The 26,751-nt window shown below is 35.9% G+C and overlaps 2 protein-coding genes across 5 annotated transcripts; one reads left to right on the top strand and one right to left on the bottom strand.

The window, feature by feature from the left end:
• Nucleotides 1-174: 174 nt before the first annotated feature.
• LOC127968525 (uncharacterized) lies at nt 175-7,007 on the bottom strand. The gene is made up of 6 exons (XM_052569799.1): nt 6,871-7,007; nt 6,433-6,747; nt 3,446-3,691; nt 1,812-1,905; nt 1,506-1,560; nt 175-1,417 (listed from the first exon to the last, which is right to left on the bottom strand). Exons 1-6 carry the CDS (start codon nt 6,917-6,919, stop codon nt 1,193-1,195), a joined length of 984 nt encoding a protein of 327 aa, XP_052425759.1. The 5' UTR covers nt 6,920-7,007; the 3' UTR covers nt 175-1,192.
• Nucleotides 7,008-11,001: 3,994 nt separating this feature from the next.
• On the top strand, nt 11,002-26,567 carry LOC127968218 (protein Shroom2). 4 transcript variants are annotated; one of them, XM_052569263.1, is made up of 11 exons: nt 11,002-11,071; nt 12,513-12,741; nt 13,755-14,573; nt 14,714-14,845; nt 14,926-17,218; nt 17,467-17,546; nt 17,654-18,208; nt 22,008-22,517; nt 23,028-23,193; nt 24,118-24,390; nt 25,544-26,567. In XM_052569263.1, exons 3-11 carry the CDS (start codon nt 14,464-14,466, stop codon nt 25,814-25,816), a joined length of 4,392 nt encoding a protein of 1,463 aa, XP_052425223.1. In that variant the 5' UTR covers nt 11,002-11,071; nt 12,513-12,741; nt 13,755-14,463; the 3' UTR covers nt 25,817-26,567. The 4 variants fall into 4 exon arrangements, with proteins under 4 accessions (XP_052425223.1, XP_052425225.1, XP_052425226.1 ...); XM_052569266.1 differs by lacking the exon at nt 11,002-11,071 and having other exon boundaries at nt 12,273-12,741; nt 13,755-14,238; nt 14,556-14,573; XM_052569264.1 differs by lacking the exon at nt 11,002-11,071 and having other exon boundaries at nt 12,274-12,741; nt 14,556-14,573.
• The last annotated feature ends 184 nt before the right edge of the window (nt 26,568-26,751 follow it).

Genomic DNA, 26,751 nt, shown 5'->3' with positions numbered 1-26,751 from the left:
ACATTTTGTGAATATATAAATACGGCCAAAACAATAATAATACAAATTATTAATATTATTAAATAAAAAATATTAAAATGACTAAATCACTAAACAAAATAGCTTACATATTACTGTTATAATATTTCACTATAAAAACAAAATAAAATATAAAATAACACATTTATTTTAAATTGTAAGTGTAAAATTACACTTACTTAACTTCATTTTCAGAGTCAAACCAACAAACTTTTATTTTGATGGAAAACTAATCATTTAAATGTAATAAAAACCAGTCTTTACATTTTGATAATCGCACTAATCCATATCATGATTTTGGTTTTATTTCAATTAATCATGCAGATGCAGTACTACATACACAATTTTTTAACATGCACACAAAAACCACAGACATAAATGCATCACACAAAAACTGTACACATTATCATTATATTGTATATTTGGTTTAATTCACTAAACAAAAACTCAGTTTCAACATTTATGATAATGCACTCACATTGGGAAATGCTTAATATTTAATGGCATCACTGAAAGTGAGCAGTGGGTGTGGAATCGATGCAGTGAGTTGAAAGCGATCTGTTCCCTGTCAGAGATGGTATGGGGTCTTTCAGAGCTTTACCCTTCTTAAAAGGTTTCATGATTTCGGCCAGATGCGCTCACAGCTGCGCTCATATTCTTATTATCAATATTATATATCAGACATCTCTTTAGTGGAATATGATTGTCAGATATTTTCACTCACTGCATGCATTAGGAAAACCACAATGTCTTTTGAAGGGAAGACGAGCAGCAGGTCGCCAGAAACAGCAGAACATCAACAGCTCGGTCTAAAAAAAGATGCAGCAGCGGCTATAAATAGACGTGTTAATATGGAGAGGATACCATGCTTTTGTTGACTCAAACACAGGCATATATCCAAATTCTGTCTTTCTAAAACAGCTATGTTACAAGAACTTGGGAAAATAATGCTAATACTTTATTTTTTTATTCAGAGAATATCTAAAGGTACAAACAAATATTTTTGTTAAAAAGGCTTCCAATGCATTTTTCGCCATCAGTTCTGCAAAGATAGCCACAGGGGTACAGTATGTACAGTACTGCAGATGCAAAAGGCAAAATCAGAACTGAATTCATCACTAGATCTCTAGGGGAGGTCACAAATGGTGACTGACGTCAGACATGTATTCATATATTATATAGCCTCCAGAACATTGCTGTTGTTCTGATGTTGCACTGAGATCTGAGCGTAATGGACATCAGCTTCCTTTTCACAAGCTGCAGAATATTCTGCGTTTCTAAATTTGCTGAAATGGACAAAAGAGTACTGAACTTCCTCCTCCTGATGAAATGACTTTACTTTCCCCTCCAGGTCAAAGGTCATAGCCATTGTTAATGCGTTTTCGTAAACATTTTCATTCTGAAGAAAAGACAAAGTCAAAAGTTAATGTAACAAACTTTTGGTTTTACACATCAGTCTATTAAAAACACGGATGGTTTAGGTTTACCTGTTTGCATTGCTCTTCCGCTTCGGGTCTTTTGAGGTTTTGTTGTTTTTTCTTTCTGCTGAGACGTAAATATAAACATGACATCAGCGCAGTTATGAAGGTATGGTCACGTTAGAGATATTTCACGGGCAACAATTTATCTGTTGGTCAATGCATTTATAATTTGTGTGACAAACTGAACCCAATATGAAAAATTGCCATTTGTGTAGATTCATATGAGCGGATTTTGTCCGTGAAAATTCGCAAATGGCATTAAACGTGACTGAACATATAGAGGTGTAAAGAAGAACCAGATCCCAGACTCACATCGTCCATAGAGCTACACAAACCAGCAGCAGAACGACAGCAATCAGGAGCGATGGCAATGTAATGATCGCAGCACTCTCAGACACAACAACATCTGGAGACATCAGAAATATAAATATGAATATAAATTCGGAATTGTGAGAAAAGAAAATCTGAATTGTGAGTGAGTATACTGTATGCCTAATCTCGCAATTCTAAGAAATAAACTCGCAGTTGTGTCAGAATTACATGATATAAATTCGCAGTTGTAAGAAAATTGTCTATTTCCCCCTCGGAATTGGACTTTATAAAGAATAAAAAATATTTATGAGAAAAAAAAAACTAAAAAAATTAAGTCAGAATTGTGTGATAATAAAAAATCGCAATTTTAAGATATTTACTTGCAAATTTGCATTGCGTGATACAAATTCGCAATTGTAAGAAAATATTATTTTCCCCTTCAGAATTTAACTTTATTACAATTGCAAGATTATATCTCATAATTCTGAAGAGGCAAAAAGTCTTAATTGTAAGATTATAAACTGACAATTCTAAGAAATAAGCTCGCAATTGTGAGATATAAAATTTGAATTACATGACAAGAAATTCGCAATTGTAAGAAAATAGTATTTTTCTCCCTCGGAATTGTACTTTATAAAGAAAAAATATATATTTATGAGAAGAAAATAAAATAAAAATAAAGTCAGAATTGTGTGATATAAAATCGCAGTTCTAAGAAATAAAATCGCAAATTTGAGTAAAATCAGAATTGCGTGATACAAATTCGCAATTGTAAGAAAATAATATTTTTCTCCCTCAGACAAAATTGAAATTTTTAGTAAAATCACAATTGCATTATAAAAATTTTCAATTGTAAGAAATATTATTTTTCTCCTCAGAATTTAACTTTATTACAATTGCAAGTTTATATCTCATAATTCTCAGGAGGAAAAAAAGTCAGAATTGCAAGATTATAAACTGACAATTTCTAAGAAATAAGCTCGCAATTGTGAGATATAAAATTTGAATTACATGAAAATAAAAATTCGCAATTGTACGAAAATAGTATTTTTCCCTGTCGGAATTGGACTTTATAAAGAAAACAACAATTCTTTATGAGAAAAAAAGTCAGAATTGTGATATAAAATTGCAATTCTACGAAATAAAATCGCAATTTTTAGTTAAATCAGAATTGCGTGATAAAAATTCACAAATTCGATTTAAAATTTGTGACATCAGAAAACATGCAGTTTAATTCAATACTTTTAAATCGGTTTATGAAATTATTTCCTCATTACTCAATTCTGTTCAATTAGTAAAAAAAATTCCTTCATACAGTATGTCAGGCTTTATTGGGTTTAAATGCTAATATTACTCTTCATATCAGATCTGTTGAAGATCGCTTGATCTGGAAAGAATCTGCTGTATACAAACATCTGACTGATGTCTGTTTTACATGCATTGTAAATCAAAAACATCTTAAAGACATCTAATAAACATCTGATGGACATATGACAGATGAGCACACAATAAAAGAATACACACTGCAGATGTAAATGCAGATGTTGAATAGATATCTCCATGATTTGTTCGTGCTATCAGCGTAGGATTCACAATAACACACCAATCGAGTGTTTTTCTCATGTTTTACTCACGGGTGACATCGAGGAGCATCTCGGCCGATGGGAACGTTTCAAAGTGTTTCAGTGCACACGAGTATCGTCCTGAATCCTCACGGCTCGCCGCAGAAACATGCAGCTGATCCCCAGAATAACTGAGATCCAAACGAAGCCCGTTCTTGAACCAGATGAAGGTTTGTTTCAGAGGACAGCTGGTCTTACAGGTCAGTGTGACGTTCTGCCCTTCAGTCACACGATCAGAGTCAACACACACCTGAAGATCTAATAAAACACACATCGGTCTCTACATGTGACCCTGCAGCACAAATACAGTCTTAAGTCTCTGGGGTATATTTGTAGCAATAGACACCAAAACTTTGTATGGGTCAAATTTATAAATTTTTCTTTTACTCCAAAAATCATTAGGATATTAAGTAAAGATCATGTTCAATAAAGATATTTAGTAAACTTCCTACCGTAAATATATCAAAACCTCATTTTTGATCAGTAATATGCATTGCTAAAAAATTCATTTGGACAACTTTAAAGGTCCCGTTCTTCGTGATCCCATGTTTTAAACTTTAGTTAGTGTGTAATGTTGTTGTTAGAGTATAAATAATATCTGTAAAATTCTAAAGCTCAAAGTTCAATGCCAAGCGAGATATTTTATTTAACAGAATTCGCCTACATCGAACGACCCGTTTGGACTACACCCCTCTACTTCCTGCAGTAATGATGTCACTAAAACAGTTTTTTGACTAGTCTCCGCCCACATGAATACACAAAAAGGGGGCGTGGCCTTGTTGCCCATCCGATGGAGAAGAGCTGTTTGTTTTTGTCGCCATGTCGTTTGAAACGCTGTTATTTTCATCTCTGAGTCCAATCACCTTTGTTTGGGCTTCCCAGGAACGCTGTACTTGGAGATTATTGGTTACAATTTATGTTTAACTCGGTTCCCCAAAATTATAATCCACATGTAAAACTATGTGCAGCACATTTTTCTGAGGACAGCTATCTTCCTCAATCTCAATCAGTTTAATGCCGGATTCACACAAAGATTATTCTTTAAAGATGGACCACAACCGGTAAGTGTATTTTATTATTTAAGTTGATGCGTTTAACTTACTACACAAAGGGCAACACTGTTTAGCTTTGTTAACTAGATGTTAGGGCTGTGCAATAAAAAAAGAGTGATTTTCATGCCCATCTCATCAGTAAAAACGCTCCTGTGATTATAAATACATCTCCAGCACATGCTCCTTCCCACTTGCTTCTCAAAACTAGTCCAATCACGTTACCAGGAGGGCAGCATCCGCTCAGCTGCTGTCGAATCACAGCACAGGAACCGCTCGCCCAATCAGAACGCGTTACGTATTTCTGAAGGAGAGGCTTCATAGAACAAGGAAGTCATCATCAGCCCGTTTTTATGACAGTGAAAACAGCAGTATACAGATAGGTGAATTGTGTGAAAAATACTGTGTTTTTTTGCACGCCAAACATGTTATATTGCGCACTGTAAACTAGGGATGCACCGAATCCAGGTTTTTGGGGTTCAGTCGAATACCGAATCCACTGTTTAAGATTCGGTCGAATCCGAAACCGAATACCGAATCCTACTCGCATCATTATTCCATTAACACAGTAAAACACATTAATGAAGCAAACAACATCCACAGCAATGTATTTTTCATTTTATTTTATCTTAACTCAAAAAAAAGAAAAAGAATAGGCAAGATTATGCCAGGATGACAAGTCAGAAAAACTTTTTTGTTTAATAAAAAAACAAAAAAACCATGACGCTCTGCATTAACAGGTGACAGCCGGTTGCGAGTTTGGGAACGAATGTCCCCAGCAGTACTGAAAAGTCTTTCACTGGGCACAGAGGTAGATTTTTGCCAGCACTGGAAATCGCTGCTGGTTTGTCTTCCACCACTTAAGAGGATCCTCTCTAAGAGGAATCAAAGGCTCACCGAAAAAAAAATTATTCTGTATTGCTACGGTATAAGTGCCCGTTCACATATCGCGTCTTTTGCGCGCTCAAGATCGTTATTTTCCATGTAAGCGTGCGGCATGTGGGCTCATAATGGAAGCGACATGGCCACGACGCACACGCGGTGCGGACGAACCCGTTTTTTCCAGGCGCGTCCGCACCGCATCGAGTTAAAAACATTTCAACTTTTCCGAATGCCGCAAGCGCACCGCAGGTCATGTGACAAGAACTAACCAATCAGCTTCATCCTTTCCCGTAACAACGTTGAATGATCAGCCAAGATGAAGGAACAGCTGATCATAGATGTATATAGATTGCCATTTTGAAATAAATTTAGTAGCAGAGCTACTGCGAGCGATTTTTACAGCTGCAAATCCATTTATACTTTGCTGAAATTTCCGCGTCTTCATGAAGAGAGCACGTCATGGTTGCTTAGCAACAGCAGACGCCTCAGGAGCGCTTCTGCCCGAACGCTTTGGAAAGGAGAAAGCGGCGCGCCTAGCATTTTCCACGCGTTTTTAGGCGTGATATGTGAACAGCCCCTAAATCGTCCCAGGCGCTCAAGATTCCTGAACAGTTTAGTTTAGAGCGAACTGTCGGGCCTTGCTCCTCTTCATATAAACACCTTCACGCAATCAACGGCCGCGTGACGTCGACCAGCGTAGCGCAAGCCTAGGATTCGGTTCGGTGAAAAAAAAAAACCTAAGGTTCGGCTGAAACTGAACCCCATCAAAAAGCCCAGTATTTGGCCGAATCCGAATCCTGGATTCAGTGCATCCCTACTGTAAACACAATCAAAGCTTTAAAAAAAAAAAAAACACGGAAAACGTGACCTTTAAAGTTTTTTTTTTTCAGTATTTAGATTTGGAAAGATTTTTTTTCAGCTTTCAGATCATGCATGAATCTCAATTTCTTAAAATGTAACCTGGTTTTGTGACTCAGGGTCTCTATATATCAGATCTATCTCTCTCTAGAATGTAAATGAAAGATGCATACCAAATGAAAATGAATCAAGGGGTAAAGTAACATTTACCTGTGACATGTACAGTGAATTCTGATGGACTCTTTGAAGTAAATCTGGTGTGTCCTCTGTCAAGGAAGCTTGTGTAATATGTGCCAGCGTCTGTCTCTTTTAGACCATGAATGTGTAGGTAACACTTGTCAAATAAACCATTTATATATCTGTATCGGGAGTCCTTACTAGGATCCACTAGAGTTTCAGTATTATTTCTTCTGAGTTTCCATGACTGAAATATCCATCCAGTATATAAACATTTGGATCTCAGAAACACAGCTGATCCTGCAGGAGCACAAACTGATCCAGAGTCAAAAACCACAGCAAATAAACCTGAAACACAAATCAGAAAATGTGTCAAAAAAGGGAAACATTTACAATGAAATTACATTTAGTGCTTAGTAAAAGTAGTTTGTGTAGAAAACAAAAAAAGTCTAAAGAATGAATGAATCTTACCTTTCACATACAGCAGAGATAACACCATGAGTGCAAATGTGAGATTCATGGCAGATTGACTCAGAATTATGAATTAATAAGGTTTGGTGTTTGCTTCGAATGATCCAGCAGTGAACGTCTCTCCTTAAGAAGACTCGATACTAAAACATCTAAAAGCAGAACGATCAGAAATAATGCAGGAAACACCCAGAAATGAGGAACAACCTGTGATGTATTTTTCTAAAGCAATTCTAATAAAAAAGCTCATGCACATAAAGTTTTAATGACAAACACTGCACTCATAAGCGACTTTAAATTTGACATCAGAAAATATGCAGTTTGATTAAATTCTTTTGAACACTATTGTGAAATAATTTCTTCCTTCTTAATAATTTTGAATGAGTTTCTGAGAATGGGATTATTTATAGGACACTGGATCTGTCACCATCTTCTGTTCCTTGTGGTCTCCGTGTGTGTATGATGTGTTCTGTAAGACTTGTGTTTACTGTACTTAGTTAAATATGGGTTTTGAGACTTCAGTTAATATAATTTAATTTGACCCTAACCCTGAACACAAAGCTGATCTCACAGCTTTAACCACACACTTATTATATAGACTTCAAGTCACAGAAAGATGAAAATAAATAAATAAATAAAATAAACTTCACGAAGAGAATTGTAATCTCACACTGACCTCTGCTGGTCAAAAAGAGATTTGAGTTTCGTAAAAGTTTACATTAGGGATTAAAAAAAAAAACATACACAATTTACATATTGTTTTTGTTTTTTGGTAAATTTGTTATTTTACAGATTTTTTCCCCCATTACAGGGAAATTCAATTAACTTGCATTTTAGCTGAACATGAAGCGTCTCCTCCAACAATATTGTTTTTATTTTTCATATTTAATGTAAATAAATACATTGATTAAATATATTAAATAAATTCTAAACGTTTTATATGAATTTAAAACTTTATGTTTTTTTATTCTGACATTATTTCCTAAATTTCAAACATAGTTTCTAGCTATATTTAAAGAAACATATATATATATATATATATATATATATATATATATATATATATATATATATATATATATATATATATATATAAAACATAATTTTTAAATTATTAATTAATTTATTATTTTGCTGGTTTGTCATATAAATAAATAAATTAAATATATTCAATAAATTAAAAATAATTTATATGAATTTCCAGGGGCGGTGTTAGGTGGAGCCCCGAATGTTTTTATTACCACCATGCCATCAATGAGTTTTCATGCCCAATAAAATAATTTATATTAGAATTTAAATAAATAAATAAATATCTCTCGACTCTCACGTCCACAGTGTCTGTAAATTTACCCAAGTATTTTTTTTTTTTTTTATTGTGCAAAAATTATACAAAAATTGTACAAACATATACATCTCACAACAAGTTTAAAAACAAATAAACATTAGAAAGAGTATGTTAAATAAAACAATTCATGCCAGGGGTAAAATTACAACAATTTAAAGTAACAAAAAGCTTCATAGGTCTTTCTTGCTTTTTTGTTCTTAATTTTATCCAATGTAGTACCATATTGTTTAATCTCTTTTATAAAATGTTAAAAGTTTATTTACCCAAGTAAGTTACGCGTTGTCATTCACACCCGACGAAAACCGCCCACTGATTCTAGTGCTTATGACTGACATGTAAACTGGCCAACCATCGATGAGCGTCTGTACGATCCAGCCAATGAAATGAGATCTTTTTGAGGCAGGCGGTTTGTTGGCTGTAGTGTTTTACTAGATCAATTTATTTGAAAATTAAAATGGAAATTGCAAAATTCATATTCTTCTTCTTCAAAAAAAGAAGTAAAGCGATCCCCAAATTGACTCAAATGATTAGCGATCCCGCTAAGAACTCCCGAACTGATTCAAATGATTCGCGATCCCCAAATTGACTCAAGTGATTCGCGATCCCGTTACAAACTCCCGAACTGATTCAAATGATTCTCGATCCCCAAATTGACTCAAATGATTCCCGAACCCGCTACGAATTCCCGAACTGACTCAAATGATTCACGAACCCGCTACGAACTCCCGAACTGACTCAAATGATTCACGAACCCGCTACGAACTCCCGAACTGACTCAAATGATTTGCGATCCCCCAATACACATAATGCTATAAAAGTGTTCACGTAGAGAGAAATAAACAGCAGATGTTCATGTTAACAACTTCTTTAACTTGAGCAAACGCTGCTAATAAATATACATTTGTTAATAAAGTAAATAAAACGAAAACATGAATGTTTTAATGCTACTGAATAAAAATAAACGATCCACTCGAAAGTCTCTGCTCATCATGACAGGACCTGGATCAGTGAGCTGCATCTCGGGCCGATGACGTCACTTCCATGGAGTCATGTTGTACACGCCCTCGTCCATTGACTCCGCCCCCGCGTCAAAACAGTGCCACAAGAGAGACCTGCAGAAAAGTGAAGCGCAAAGGAAAAATGGCATCGCAAGCTTAAACTAGACTGACACGCAAAATAAAAGCAGCGTTGCAAATAAATTAATAGATATGACCATGGAAAATATGTATTGCAAAATCATTGCTTTCGCGCTGTTTCATTTGTTTTGCAATTCTTAATTTTTGTTGGCAATAAAGCAAATGTATTTTCCTCAATACTTTAAATAAAATGTTTTAAATTTGTTTTTGGTTTTTTTGTTTTTGTATATTTTAAACAAGGTAAATCTTTCAGATTTTTCTGGGCTAAGCCCCAGCTCTCCACTCACCCTAGAACCAGCCCTGTGAATTTCCAACTTTATGTGTGTATTTATTCTGATATTAGTTCCATTAATTTATTCATTCACTGTTTTTTTTTTTCAAATAAACTATTTAAATATATACAATCATTTATAAATCTTTTATATGAAATTGCTACTTGAAATTTTACTTGAAATTGCTATTTTTTTATCCTGACATTATTGATTGATTAATATTTGTTTTTTTGTTTGGTCAATACTCAATAAATTTAAAATATTTTATAGAAATGTCCAACTTTATGTGTGTAATTAGTTAATTTATTTATCCATCTATTCATCAATTTATTCATTTACTTACTGTTGCATGTTTGGTCAAATAAACTAATTAAATATATACAATCATTCTTAAATCTTGTATTGAATTTACAGCGTTGTGTGTTTTTATTTTAACATTATTGTCTGAATTGATCTACTGATATTTGTTTGGCCATAACTCAATAAACTTAAAATATTTTAGATGCATTTTCAACTTTATATGTGTATTTATTCTGATATTATTCCCTCAAATTATTTTCGACACAATTAAAGGGACGTAATACTGAAGCGTCCAGCAGGGGGCGCTGCTCTTCTGAGCTCAATGGAGTTTAATGACGCTCAAAGTAAGGTCTAGTCTTGGATAGTTTTCTGCAGGTGTTTTTGTTCATTCATGTGGTTTCTGTTCTGATAATATTTCATTACACTCTGATGATAATAATGTGTCAGAGCAGGGCTTTTCAAGATTTTAGATGTATAAGTTATAAGATGTAAATAGTTATTGAACGTTTGCAAAAAAAAAAAAAAAATGCTATGATTTTAAAAAAATGTATTTTTGTATTTTAATGTATTTTTGAACTAATGACTGTAACATCTGACTCTCGTGCACATTTTTTATTCTGGCTTTATAGCACTGATCATCAGATGTTTTTATGGATTTATTTATATAAAAAGTTTATTATAGATGGTAGTGGCTTTGTCAAACTTTTTAAAGTGGATGAAACATTATGTACAGAAATGTAGAACAAACAAATGATAAAACATTAACATCAACTGTATAGCATCAGAGTCAGCTCATGTGATCTAAGTGGATGCTGACCTGAACCCTGAATCCTCACAGCAAAGACTTACCAAGAGCAAAACAACAGACACATTTAATGTCTGCATACTTTAATTCTGGAGATGTTGTGAATATGAGACTCCTGATTTCCAGTTCAGATATAATGGTGAAGTGACGTCTGTGTAAGACTCTTGTGTGTGTTTAACTATAATCTCCCCCCGCGCTTAGAGAAATGGATGAGTCCGCTGGGAAGGTGAGTTCATCCTGCGCTGTGATTGGCTGCTGGTCTCTGGGCTCATTGTACGCAAACAAACAAACGAGGCACGTTCCACAATGAAGATCAAACTCTGATCCGCTAGATTCACATCAACAGGTATCTGCTCTTTGACCTCTTGAAGCCGTCTTACACACTGTACTTAATGTATGTTTATTTGGTTTGTAGTTTAGGTTTGTACATTTACATTTATGATACCCATCCAGTTTATTTGTTAAAATAAAATCACTTTAATAGTATAAAATACAATCAATGCAGTAATGACCAATTTTATCTTCGTATCAAGATACTGTTATTTTTAAAAACTACTTTTGTTTCTACTGTATATTTTCAATTGTCACTTAAATTTTATAGTTGTTTTCTACACACACACACACACACACACACACACACACACACATATGCATACATATATATATATATATAACATATAAAAACAATCATTTTAATATTTAAGTAATTTTATTCGATATGCACATAAATGTGCAGTGTGTTATTTTTATTTATAATAATTACAGGTTAATCTTTATTTAAGTGTGAGTTCATAAGAGGCCTGAAAATATGACAGAAAATAATATGTCAGAATTGTATTATACAGACGCACTAGACCAATGCTACTTTAGCATTACTATTAGCTTTTACTTTTATATTTACCTTTTTTTATTTTTATCGCAGTGAAATTATGTCACTGTTATTATTTATTTATTTAAGAAATATATTTAAACTTATGTGTCAGCTAATGTTTTCTTTGCCCCTTTTTTACGGAATAATTAGCATACATTTTATTTCAAAGAACTAAATAATTACATTTTATTCTTTCATAAATTAATACAAAAAACTAAAAAATATTTTTCACCTCTAAAAATGGTGACATAAAATACTTGATTTATTAAAATTCTGCATTCATCATGTGTATTTATCATAAGTAGATTTACATACATTGTTAATATATATATATATATATATATATATATATATATATATATATAATTTAAGTTACTATTTACTATTTAAAATGCTTAAGTAGATGTACTTTCTGTTTTATTTTGTTTTAGTTCTTAATATACATTTTTAATTAATTCTGTTAATCTATTTCAAATATTGTTTATCCTTAATTAAATTTACATTCTATTCATTATTTTATTCTATTCTATTATTTATTAATTATTCAGATTTATTTTTATTTATAGGTTTTTAATTTATTTCTAACTATTTAAAAAAATTTTTTTGTAGATTTAAATTATATTTATTATTTTAGTTTAATTCATATTTATTTTATTTATTGTTCATTTTTATATTTTTAGTAGATTTAAAAGTAGATTTAAATGTATTATTATTTTATTTTATTTCAGTTTATTTGTTCTAAGTTATGTTTCATATTGTAATGATATGTGACAGACCCTCAGCCAATCAGATGAGTCGATTTCAGAGCATGTTACTATAATACTCCTCACTCCTCTCGGTCTCAGACGTCTATAATCTCTTAAGGAAATCTGCATGGGACACGTCAGTCACATACTCAATGTTTTTGTTGTTTCAGATACTTCAGTTGCATAATACTAGATTTTTTGAGCTTTTATGTGGGTTAAAGGTCGGACCTACATTACCTACATTAGCTGTTAGGTGCAGGTCTTTCCACACATGCACACACGTCTTTAAAATCAGAGGAATGTGACGGCTGGAGCAGCAGAGGAAAGTAAGTGCTGTCAGGATGTGAATTAAAACAACTTTTTTCACACTTTAAACCAGGATTACCATAAAGAAACTGGGTAAGTTTGTCTGTATTCTTCAGCATATTGAGTTTTGTTTTTTATTTGTGATGTTTGTTGTCATGCATTTCTATATTTTTCTCTTCAAAAACAATTCTGCATATGATATGCAAAAGTGTGTTCAGTCAGTTCACCTCTGCTTGAGATACTTATTAATCAGCTGTTTTAGCTAGAATTTAGTTAGATAGGCTGCAAGGTTAGTCTTTTATTTTTATTTTCAACTTGCTTTGACAATGTTGGCAAGCAGTCAGTTTTGCAATGGCTACTGTCTCTTTTTTATTTTTTAAGTGCTTTTTCACTCTGTCCAGAACATTTCTGTCTCCCTGACATTTTCTGCATTGGACATTTGAGGTCGTATAGTGACTTTTAGATGTTTAGAAGTTTAGATGTTGTGTTTTTCCTGAAAGAGTCACTGTCATCTTCACCTGATTACATAAACTACATCAATACTGAATATTTTTCCAGCAACAATATAATATAGGATAAGTGCAAATAATTTTACATTTTATTATCATTAAGATACCTTTTTTTTCATTTTCAGTATATATATATATATATATATATATATATATATATATATATATATATATATAAATTAAATTAAATTAATGCATTTAGCAGATGATTTTATTCAAAGTGTCTAAAATTTTTAACTATCATGTGTTCCTGGGGAATTGAACTCCCAACCTTGCGCTTGATAGAGCAATACTCTACCAGTTGAGCTACAGGAACATATATTGTATATATTTATCATTTTTTATTATATTGTTTACTTGAGTTTTATATGTTCTGTTTTTATTTTAATTTTTAAAGTTTAGTAATTTTTGTTGTGCTTTTGTAAAATAAAATCTATATATGTATAGATACACACATCAGTAGTTTTGTATACATATAGTTTTTTTTTAGTTTTTTAAAGTTTTTAGTTTTAGTTAACTATAACCATGCTCTCCAACGATCCACACGAGTCTTGATCTGGTCATTATTCTGAAGTGACGTGATGATTGTTCTCTCAGACAGATGGCAGATTGAGAAGAATGCGTAGCTGCACATCTTCCTTTGTGACCGATTAAAAGACTCTAAGCTCCTGTTGATCACATGCAGGCGCTCCTCTGTTGTTCAGCATATGGTGCCCTCCGTACACCCGGAAACAAGCTTTACCCCAGTTACCCCCGAGCAGACTGTAAATTAATTAGTGAAGCGTGCTTGTTTTATGTTATGCATCCCAATATGCAATAGTGGATGGCAGTAGGCTAATTCTGTATAATCTGTTATACATTATTTTAATTTATTTTCTAGTATATTATTTAATTATTAAATGAATGTTTATTGTATAACATTTTATAATATTTCATGCTTCAATGGTTCTATATATATTGTTTTCTCATTGTTGCTCAGGAAAGTTAAAATGGTGGATATTGTAATGCATACAATGCCTGCAGAAAGTGAAGTACATGTGGCCGGAAACTTTCTCACCAAGATTTTAAGAAGTTCTATGAGGTATCGTGCAGATGTTGGCCTCTGTCTCGTGACCCCAGCCGTGCATGACCCTGTAGACCCGAGTATCACATCCTTTGCCATGTGGTGTGTTAGCTGTAGGTGTGCTGTTCACGTGCAAGATGGGGATTACATGTTTAAGCTGATTATCGTGTTTCATTTTCACTGGCTTCTGTAGAACCTGTGAGCGTCAGTGCAGCATCTTCAGTGTTTTCTGTTGTCTTGTTGATGAATGTTGATTATATGTCAAAAATAAACTGCTTGTGTTTATTGTGTTTATCTGATTGTCCCTCTCCTTTTGGTCCTCACATGCATTTCAGGAAAAACCACTTCAAAGGGTATGTCACTTACTGCTTACTTACTAAAATTCTGTATTCATCATGTTTATTGATCATATGAAGATTTAAATGTATTTATGCTCTAATTTAAAGCTAAAAGTTAAGTAGAAGTTAAGTAAAGATTTCTTTTTTTATTTCAGGAGGAATGAATCATCATGTAGACGCCATTCGTTGCACTGCGCTAAATCTACAGATAACCCCACCATCTACACCCCCAAATCTGGACCTAACCCTGTACCTGACCCCACTTCGGAGACGAAATATGATGCAGGGTGAGATTCTGAGGGTTTATATGTAATTGATATAAACTGAACTCCAATCAACATCATTAATTTGCTTTGTTTCATACCAGGTCACCCTCAAAAGACTTCACCAGCTGTTGGGGACTGACCAATCTGCGACAAGTATCCTGCCAGTTAAGCTCTATTGGAAATATGGAAAGTGTAGCGCCCTCATCTCACTCTTTATCTAAAGAGCACCCTTTATCGAGCAAATCCACTGGTGGAGTAGATCACCCAGTGCTTGAGAGTGTCAACAGCAAACCAACTTCTGCATGTAACCCATTTTTATCAGGCACAGCTGACCATAGTGCACCTCGGGCAAGCACAGAGGGGATGTTTTATAAAGGCATTCCCAGTAATCTAGGAGTTCCCAGTGACTTTCATAGATGCCTACAGATCCCAATTGGCAATGGTGGACGAGTGAGTCCTAACGTGGAGGAGCAAGCCAGCTTCAAATTGTCCTCCAATGGGAAATCCAACCATAGACCTGTGTGGCATATTCCTGAGAACAAGATGTCCACTACTCAAGCTCCTTCTCCACCCTTGCGTAGTGATAGTTTCACTGCCACCAGAGTTCATGAGAAGAGCTTAGTGGGATCATTCCCTGAAGGACTTTCTGTTCATCCGTCAAAGAAACCTTACTGCCAAGCTGTGGACGGGCATGAAGCGAGACTCGGCTACAATCCACCTCCAAAAAAGGACTTTCTTCAGCCGTATCTTTTGGTTAAGGACTACCCTAATGAGTTAATCCCTACCAAACTCTTTTCCAATTCAAGCACTGATGTTAAACAAGGCCAGAATCCATTTACATATGAACTTCAGCATCAGAGACAGAACAGGGATGATAGAACCTTTTCTGCCTACCCCAAATATGCATGTTCCCCAAAGACCCAAAGTGTTGGGAGCTACTACCAAAGTCTTCAAGATTTGCCCACCAACACTGGTAGGCGAAACCAAACCAGAACCTCCATGGCCTTTGAACCAAACCATGAGGGCCAGGCTCATTTCCGTTACTACTGCATCACTGCCCAGCAGCCTTACTTGGAATCACCTATGCAGGGTTGGTTGGGAGATGAACGGAGGTCTAAAATGGGAACCTCCCAAGGTGCCACAAACAGAACCTTTGTTGGTTCTCAAAAGGTTGTGAAGACAGAGTATACCCAGCCGTACCTCAAGGTATGTGAGAGCAAGAACTCCAATGGTTACAGCAAAGATGCCATCAGTCCTCCTTTATCTCAAGCCATGTCCCCTGTAACAAACCATCTGATTTCAAAGTCCAGCTCCGGGGAAAGAGAAACTCCAATGAAGAAAGAGGGAGTTAAGCTGCAGTCTTCTAGGCATGTACCAAATTTACAGATGGAGCAGAAGAACTCTGTGTCCACTTACCAACAGGACAATCCATGGATCATCAAGCAGGATCACAATATCTGTCCACACAAGACACCCAAGTTGCACTCTTTTGTCCAGGAGGGCAAGAAGATGGAAGAAAAATCTGTAACATCCAAAGGAGGTGGTCAAAAGTCAAGTGAAGCAATCTGTGACAAACAGGGAAGACAGAGTGACCGCTATGCCACAACTCTACGCAACAAGATCCAACAGAAGAAAGCCCAGCTTCAGAAAAGCAGAAGTGCCACTACCTTGACCTGTTCAAGTGAAGTTGAGGAGGACTCTGACATCTGGAAGTCCAATGAGACCTCCACATCATCATCTGATGGTTCCTTCTCCAACACCTACAAGGATCATCTAAAGGAAGCCCAAACCAAAGTTCTGAAGGCCACCTCTTTTATGAGGAGGGACCTGGAGCTTCCTGGGAACGAAGTAGTGCCGGGTCAACTTACCAAAAAAACTGGGCCTGTTCAAGGGCAAGTCACCCACATTGGGGGGCGTAAAAGGTTTCCAATGAATAAAAAGATGTATTCCTTCTCTGAACCCAACAAGATCAATGAAGTAGGAGTTGAGGATAAGGCAGCCGGGTCCTTTGTGGACCGACATAACTTCTTTGAAGGTTCCTGCAAACCAGTTCTCCAAAAGCCCATTCCAAAGCAAACCCTGCTAAGCCCCACTGAAGACCACAGTGAGAGAACGACTAGATTAACTGAAGATAGTGAAAACATCAGTCAGTCTCCCTTAAAAGAAAGTAAATCAAGTAATGCTGACCTTAATACAGAAGAGCAACAACAGCTTGGTACATTTGCAGAATATGAAGCTACATGGAAAATGCAGAAGAAGCTAGTGGAAAGAATAACAACAGGCAGATATCATTCAGCTGAAAACATCCTGGACTCAGGCTTTGAGGAATCCAACAGCAGAGTGTGTATTCATGAAAGATCCTGTTCCTCCCCTTCTGCAGAATTCTACGGACAGGTAAAAATATTATTTGTTTTGTTGTTATACTGAAAATGTCTTAGGTGGTCTTTTCATAAAGTTGTTAATTGAACATGGTCTATGTTTTATTAGATGCACAATGTTTTCTCTGCAGAAACCTATGATTAAGAGGTTGTATTGTTTGGTAATAGTCATAAAGAGTTTTCTGCTGGCACAGTTGATCAAGATTGGTGATTAGTGATTAATGATCTTTGGCATTGGTGTAAACGGATCCTTATGTCTTTCAGAAAACTCATCTGCCACCCAGAAAGTTTCTTGTTGAATCTCCGTCTGATCCCAAGGACCAACAGGACAAACGTATCCCTAGGTTAAGATTTCTGTCTTTGTGAACAATGTGGAATTATTATATTTTCAGTTATTTGCTAATGTACAGACTGATAATTAGTGTGTTTTATTGTAATTTCAACATCACAGTGTATCCGAAAAGGTGCATGGTCCACCCAACAACTCCAAGCCTCTGAAGTCCTTCACACTGAATTTTCTGAAAAGTGATGCAGACCCCCTTTCCTCCAACCAGAAATCCAGACTTGATAAAAGGCATTCTTCACCACTTTTCTCACATCATTTCCAGGTTCCAATGTCAGAACAGCTGTTTCCTAAAAACAAAAGTCCTGAACCGCCAAGGTCTGCCCAACCCAGACAGCAGGAAACTACATGCCCTTTCAGAGCCTCTCAGGAAGTTAGGATTCAGACCAATTCCCCTGAGCCAAATCAGGGACCATGTCCTTCAGAACATCTGGAGAAAGACAAAAGCCCAACCGCTGCACCAGAGGACAATCAGAGATCAGACACCGAGGGGATGTTATCACACAGGCTTTGTCTTTTAGGTCATTCCTCCATTTCTTCCAAACAGAACGTTGACCTGACAGTAACCTCAGCCAACAGAATGGGTTCTCCTTCTCTTCGGTTCCTTCTACAGAGGCTCACAGATGAACCATCTGCAACTGTGCAGAAAAGGGATCCATGCAGGTATGTAGAGTTTAAGATACAGGTGCAAAAAATTTGAATATCATTGAAACGTTTTTTTTTTTTTTGTGATTTAATTAAAAAAGCTAACTTTCTTAAATTATAGATTCATTGCACACAAACTGAATTAATTAAATAGTTTTTTGTTCTAATTCTGATGGTTATGACTCACAGCTTAGGAAAATTAAAAATTCAGTTTCTCAAAAAGTTATGAAGTAAATGAAGTGACCCCAACTAAGCAAGCCAGAGGCGACAGCGTCAAGGATCCAATACTCCATCGGTGACAGAATGGAGAAAAAACCTTGGAAGAAAACCAGGCTCAGTTGGGGGGCCAGTTCTCCTCTGACCAGACCAAACCAGCTGTGAAGAAGGACTTGCTGTTATGGGGATTAGCCAATCAGCTGCTTCGTTTCGGGGTCACAGAGAGAACACAGTTTTAGCGCTAACAGTTTTAGTTTCGTTTTGAGTTGGTTGTGAGATTGGCCGGTAAACGCATTGTAGAATTTACTAAGAACCACACACACATACTGTACGTACATGAAGACAGATAATCCTCTGCTGAGTGTCAATAAAACCATCGAAGAGATTTACAGCATCCAATTGCATTCTTATCGATGCACCACAGTGGTCACTTGTCCCCAACTAGCTACAGTTACAGTCCTAGCTATCAAGTCGTCATTACACCAGCAGTCCAATTCCGGGTTGCAGCAAAGTCAGATTGGCAGAAGAATCATATTTTTCCTGTGGTCTCGTCCCGGTCGTCGTCTGAGACAAAGTCTTTACTGTATCTGGGTCTTTACGGTTACCTCGGAATAATAGAGAATCTAATGATGTAGCAAGTACATTGGGTGTTATGGTGTGTGTTCCTGTTGTTCCTGGTTTCGGTTTACCTAATTAATGCGGCCTAAAAATGGTAACGGATTTGGATATTAAAAGCATATTAGTATGTTATGTGTAAGCCAGGTTAAAGAGATGGGTCTTTAATCTAGATTTAAACTGCAAGAGTGTGTCTGCCACCCCAACAATGTTAGGTAGGTTATTCCAGAGTTTAGGTGCCAAATAGGAAAAGGATTTGCCGCCCGCAGTTGATTTTGATATTCTAGGTATTATCAAATTGCCTGAGTTTTGAGAACGCAGCGGACGTGGAGGATTATAATGTAGCAAGCTCATTCAAATACTGAGGTGCAAAACCATTCAGGGCTTCATAAGTAATAAGCAATATTTTAAAATCTATACGATGTTTAGCCAGTTTGAGCCAGGGCACTGTGGACAGAACAGGGCTAATATGGTCATACTTCCCGGTTCTAGTAAGAACTCTAGCTGCTGCATTTTGGACTAGCTGTAGTTTGTTTACCAAGCGTGCAGAACAACCACCCAATAAAGCATTACAATAATCTAACCTTGAGGTCATAAATGCATGGAATAACATTTCTGCATTTGACATTGATAGCATAGGCCGTAGTTTAGATATATTTTTGAGATGGAAAAATGCAGTTTTATAAATGCTAGAAACGTTGCTAAGGAAAGTAATCAAATAGCACAGCTGGGTTCCTAACAGATGACGAAGAATTGACAGAGCAGCCATCAAGTCTTAGACAGTGTTCTAGGTTATTACATGCAGAGTTTTTAGGTCCTATAATTAGCACCTTTGTTTTTTCAGAATTTAGCAGTAAGAAATTACTCGTCATCCAATTTTTAATATCGACTATGCGTTCCGTTAGTTTTTCAAATTGGTATGTTTCGCCGGGCCGCGAAGAAATATAGAGCTGAGTATCATCAGCATAACAGTGAAAGCTAACACTGTGTTTCCTGATGATATCTCCCAAGGGTAACCCAAGGATATAAAGCGTGAAGAGTAATGGCCCTAGTACTGAGCCTTGAGGTACTCCATACTGCACTTATGATCGATATGATACATCTTCATTCACTGCTACAAATTGATGGCGGTCATATAAGTACGATTTAAACCATGCACTTCCATTAATGACAACAAAATGTTCAAGTCTATGCAAAAGAATGTTGTGGTCAGTAGTGTCAAACGCAGCACTAAGATCAAATGGCACTAAAAGAAAGATACAACCATGATCAAATGATAAGAGCATGTCATTTGTAACTCTAAGGAGAGCAGTCTCAGTACTATGATACGGTCTAAATCCTGACTGAAAATCCTCACAGATACCATTTTTCTCAAAGAAGGAATATAATTGTGAAGATACTACCTTTTCTAGTTTCTTGGACAGAAAATGGAGATTCGAGATCGGTCTGTAATTAACTAGTTCTTTGGGGTCAACAGAGATAACCACAGCCTTGAGAAGATTGTCAGGAAAAGCTGATTCAAGAACTCGGGAGATTTTCACAAGGAGTGGACTGAAGCCGGAATCAGTGCATAAAGAGTCATCACACTCAGACGTCTTCAGGAAAAGAGCTACAGCTGTCACATTCCTAGAACCAAGCCACTTCTGACCCAGAAACAAAGTAAGAAGCGTCTCACCTGGGTTAAGAAGAAAAAGTGGTCCAAAAAGTGCTCAGTGGTCCAAAGCCTCTTTTAAGATGAAAGTGAATTTTAAATTTCATTTGGAAATCAAGGTCTGGAGACTGGAGGAAGACTGGAGAGGCACAGAATCTTAAGTCCAGTGTGAATTGTCCGAAGTCGGTGATGATTTGGGTGCCGTGACGCCTGCTGTTTTTGGTCCATTGTGTTTTATCAAACCCAGAGTCAATGCAGCCATCTACCAGTAGATTTTGGAGCACTTTATTCTTCTATTCCTCTGACGAGCTTTATGGAGATGCTGAATTCATTTTGCAGCAGGACTTTAGCACCTGCCCACAGACCAAAACCACTTACAAGTGGTTTGATGACCATGATATTAATGTGCTTGATTGGCCAGTCAACTCAACTCACCTGACCGGAACCTCACAGAGAATCTATGGGGTATTGTGAAGAGGAAGATAAGTAACATCTGACAAACAATACAGAGGAGCTGAAAGCAACCTGGGCTTCAATAACACCTCAGCAGTGCCACAGACTGATTGCTTCCATGCCACGCCACACTGAAGCAGTAATTTGTGCAAAAGGAGCCCCAACCAAGTATTGAGTGCGTAATTAAACCTGCTTTGGAGATTTCTGTTTTGTAAATCTTTTTTATTATTATTGATATTTAAGAAAATATTCTGATTTTTGAGATCCTGAATTGTTTTTCCATAAGCTATAAGTCATAACCATCAGAATTAAAGAAAAAAACTCTAGAAATGTTTCAGTTTGTGTGCAATGAATCTAGAATATGAGAAAATTAGCTTTTTTTAATTAAATTACAGAAAATAAAGACATTTTTGTCATTTAAAAAATACTTCACGAACATGGAAAACAGTATTAAGCATTGTGTTCTTTTCTTAGCCTCGGTGATGTGTAACACTTGAAGTGGTCATAGGAGATTTCATCTATTGGCCCAATTTTTTGCTCTTTCAATTGCATTATTATTGTGCATTAAACTTATATCTCCATTAACATGTAAGACATGACACACAACAAAAACGGCTGCGATCACGGTGTGCTCAATTCATCAGTTATTGACATTTGTAAATGCTGCGCATAAGGATGTCGCCATTGGCCGCTTCATAGTTCCTGCTGCAACCAGGAAAACGGCCCGAGGGACAAATTGGTTCTCTAGGAACCACACTGCTGGATAGCTCCTAGAACTAAATTCCTAGACCTACACAGTACAAAAGCCCATAATAAGCTGTGGAATATTAACCACCCTATATTTAGCCATTAATTGTTGCCAGTTGCTGTTCCCTATTGCAGTAATAAGATGGAGGAAACATCCAAGCCAAACACTTCTGGGTGGAAGGTCCCCATACAGATCATATGTACAGAAAATATTTCAGAGGGAGAAAACCGAAACTATCCACCATATGGTGAATCATCTGGAGGTTATGAGGTGCCTAAAACTGGCCAATTAAAAAAACTAGATTCTCCAGAGCAATCGAAGTCGCCGTTTATTGCCTACACCCGCCTTGAACCAATCAGAAATCTAGAACATGAGACTGACAAGACGGTACTAGACAATAAAGTGCAGGTGAGGAGCAATGGGGTGGACGAACACTCAGAGGAGGACCTGAAGCGAGAAGAGCTGGCCAGAGATATCATGGGGATCGACAAGAGTCTGGTGGACATCTTGGATCAGAGTAACATGAAGACAACCATGGATCTGATGGAGGGGATATTTCCACAGGGGGAGCAGCTCTTGGAGGGAGCGCAGCCGAGGAGGAAAGCAGCCTCAAAACAGACATCCCCTAAAAATACACAGCAGAGGTACACTGCCTGAGAATCTCAAAAAAACATGTCCAGTTTTCATATTATGCAAATTACAGTATTTTGCATTTTTGGCATTGAGCATTATGGTAATAAATGTACTCAATGCAGAAAAAGCAAAGATTGGCGCTTAAACATGGCGTGTTTAAAATAGGTTTCATCAAAATGTAATTTCTTATTTATTTTATTTAAGGTGGAAAATGAGCCGGGTTATTATTTAACATTCATTTGTGATTCACTCAGTGGAAAACCTGACATTTTCTGTTTTGTCATGAATTTTTCATCATCAGCGTTACGTAATTGATGATTTGAAGGCTATAACCCGTTCTACCGGAGTTGCATTGTTTGTTCTTTTAGTAAATCTTTTAGTAGTCTTATTCATGACACCAAAGCCTCTACTCATACACACATAAAGCAAGTATAATGTATTTGGCTTTAAATCTGTGACTGTTTCATATTTGAGAATCATTCAACTGTGCTTATATAGGGATTATTCTTTTATTTCTGCAGGGTGGAGGACAATTTGGCATCATCAGTGTCATTAGTGAGCAGTTCGTCGTATTATAGCACATCTGCACCTAAAGCAGAGCTGCTCATAAAGATGAAGGACATGCAGGAACACATGGAGGAACAGGATTCAGAGGACGAACTTGATTATGACCTTTCCAACAAGAAGGTATAATTTTATATCCGTTTTGTTGCTTGGTTTTAATTTAAAGAGGCATTAAGCGATTTTTTTGCCAAACAATGTTTATATTTGAAAGCACCAAAACAAACACGCCTATACCCCAACAGGACCCCTATTTTGATATCTCCACACGCCCCACACGTACGTAACCTTGGTATAACGAAGATCACGGAAACAAGTGAAGTTCAAACGAAAGCCAACACAGATATGGAAGTTGTGTGAAACAATGCCAAATAAATGTTACTCCCCTATCAAAAATAAACAACAACAAACACTCAAATTGTGCACTCTATTCAAGACACGCCCCCTCACTGCTGATTGGCTGGAAGTGTGTTTTGGGACATGGTCCGACACTGCAGTCAAAAGCGTTTTTCAAAAATTCTTCCTGCACCTTTAATTGTGTTGTACTGTTAGCCCCGCCCACAAATGTTCTGATTGGTTGCAAGTTTTCTTGTAACCTTTCGGTGAGAACAGAAATAATTGTTGATTATCAGATTTCTGCACTCAATGTGATTGAGTTTACACGATGTACAAAATTTCACGAACATTTTACACTTCCATTTACAATATTTTGCGAACATTTCGGACTATTTACATTTCAGTGCAGTTTATAATCTGTATACAACTAAATATGGCAAATAAAAATATTGAAAACTATCTTTAAAAAAGTAAACTCATGGCATAGTTTAATTTATTATTCGCGTCAATTTTATTTTATTTAAAAAAATTACATTAAAATTAATTTATCCTGATTGCTTAAAATCTGCATACATTTGTTAATTGTGAAAATGGTTACTTTACGCATCTCCGCATTAATAACTTTTCTGTCAGGACTACATCCATGTTTGATGACAGAAGTAATAAATGTTTTATGATTCTTCAAGTGTTCTTGTCATTTCTGTCTGTCTGCAGCAAGAGTTGATTGACAGCCTAAGTAAGAAGCTTCAGGTGCTTCGAGAGGCTCGTGAAAGCCTGCAGGAAGATGTGCAGGACAATAACGTCCTGGGAGAGGAAGTGGAGGCCACTGTACTGACCGTATGCAAACCCAACGAGCTGGAGAAGTTCTGCATGTTCGTCGGCGACCTGGAGAAAGTGGTCAGTCTGCTGCTGTCGCTGTCCGGTCGATTGGCTCGCGTGGAAAACGCCCTGAACAACCTGGAGGAGGGAATATCACTGGACGAGAAGGTACAGATGAGATGCATGTGAATAAACAAAAGCTTTTCAAACGACGTACACACAAAAATATATTTAGTGTGGCCACAAAATAAGAATCTGCCTAATTAGTTCATCCACTTTTATACATCGTAGCAACCTAAAACCTTGTTTTACATAAACTCTGTCCATGTTGTATTAATTATCTCTCTAGTTTAAGTAAACTATGGCCACATAATACTAATTAGTTCCCTCGTTTTAGTAAATCATGTCCACATTGTATTAACCCGTTTAATATAATATATATATTTTTTTTACTTTTGTTGCAGAAGGGTGAAAAATAGTTTTGTGTTTGGTCACGATTGTGACCTGTGTGATAATGTGTGTATACTGAAAAAACATATCTCTGAAGTCATAAAAATGGTTAGATATCTCAGCCCAGCTATTTTAAACAGTTTGATCACATTCTAGGGTTACTATTATGCATTAAAATAAGTATGCAACATTAATTGGAACACTGAGATAAAAAAAGAAATAAAATAACTAACACAGCATTTCAAAATTGTTACTTTTTTGTTAAAAATAATATCTAATTTTTATATTAATGCATAGAGTATTACAATAGCATTATTGTAACTTTCCATAAGAATTGTTTTTTTTTATTTAGTGCGATATTTTGTCATTGCAACATTTTATTGTCTTTTCACTAGCAACTCCAATTGGATTTACAGTTCAATGTTATTCCACCGGACATTATTGTGACCATCAACATGTTTACTTATTCAATGACCACACTCAACAAAACTGAATACTTAATACTAGACACCTTAAAGATCCTGTTTACCAAAAATCTTTGTCATATATTTATATTAAGACACTTTACTAGCCTTTAGTTTTGTAGCTTTGATGCAGCCATCATCTTCTCAAGGTGCAAACAGGAAATAAGCTTCTCGTCATGTGAAACTGCACTGAGACCTTTTCAAAATTTAAACTAAAATGCACTAAAACATCAGTCAGTAAGGTTTTTCGAGATTTATAAATTAAAACCTTTTTTTATGGTCACTGGATTAAACGGATTAATTCGTTCCCTCATTTTAGTCAACTGTACTAATTCCTTCCGTCATTTAAGTAAGTCATAATTCGTTGTAATGAACGATTAATGCACACTCGTGTTTCGTACTTTCAGCACACTTTGACTGAGAAGCGCAAACTGTTGATTCGCCAGCATGAAGACGCCAAAGAGCTGAAGGAGAACCTGGACCGAAGGGAACGTCTGGTTTATGAGATTCTGGCCAGTCACCTCAACGAAGAGCGTCTCGCAGACTACCAGCACTTCGTCAAAATGAAGTCAGCGCTCATCATTGAGCAGCGTAAACTGGAGGATAAGATCAAACTGGGTGAAGAGCAGCTCAGATGTCTGAAGGACAATCTGTCGCTGGACCAGAGACTTCTGCACTGAACGCTGGACTGAAGTATATTAAGTGCAGCCTCTTGTTGGAAACTAGACTCTAAGCAGAAGTATTTCATACCTGCTTGTGTGCATTGGTCAAGAATTTCAACTCTGCTTTAAAAGTACTTTTCAAATGTCAATGTTTTTCTTTAGATAACTTAACTTCATAACATTCCAAAGCATAATATTGTATGTTTCATATTAAATATCGTTTAACACTTAATAACATCAGAAATCTAGTACTTTCTTACTTTTTCTCGAGTTAAGTAATTCAAAGATTTATTTTAGGACAAGAACGTAGTACATTTTTAATGTTCTTCAGTATTAAAGATAAAAAACAACCACCTTTATTTATGAAGTAAAAGTACAGATATTTTTTAATTTACACGAGAGTAAAAATGCTTTGCGACTGTTCACTTCGTGCATTGGATAGATTTATTACCATCAACACAAAATCATTATTTTATCAGTTCTGCGCTTTTCATTGATTCCAGTTTTCTTTAAAATAGCATTTTAATCAATTCATGCTTTGAATCAGCTTATTGTCAGGGATGTGCTGTGAAACAGTTTCTCCAGTTTTTTAAAGAATCTTATAAAGATTATATTGCAAACGTTTAATTTATTATACTGGTGCTCTTTACTGATAGGATAGATCTGCTTATCCTTGAATAGATCTCTTGTTTTCTCATGTACTATAAATGTTTTCAACTTTCCTGTTGGTTTGTTTACAACATCATTAAATATCAATCATTAATATGAAGGGAGGTTCAGAATATCTCTACTAAAAATATGAACCTGTGGACCATTTATACTGTTCAAAAACATGCATGCAGTGCGTTTCTGCTGCAATAAATTGGAATAAAAATAAAAATATCTATTGCACTTTTTATAGCAGCTCTTTGTAGTTAAGGATGCGGATCCAGGTAATTCATTCGTCTGATACC

This window comes from Carassius gibelio, chromosome B11 (genome assembly GCF_023724105.1).
Source record: "Carassius gibelio isolate Cgi1373 ecotype wild population from Czech Republic chromosome B11, carGib1.2-hapl.c, whole genome shotgun sequence".
Taxonomy (NCBI): Eukaryota; Metazoa; Chordata; class Actinopteri; order Cypriniformes; family Cyprinidae; genus Carassius; species Carassius gibelio.
Note: the sequence above shows the minus strand (reverse complement) of the source record. Positions and strands in the feature narration are given on the sequence as shown.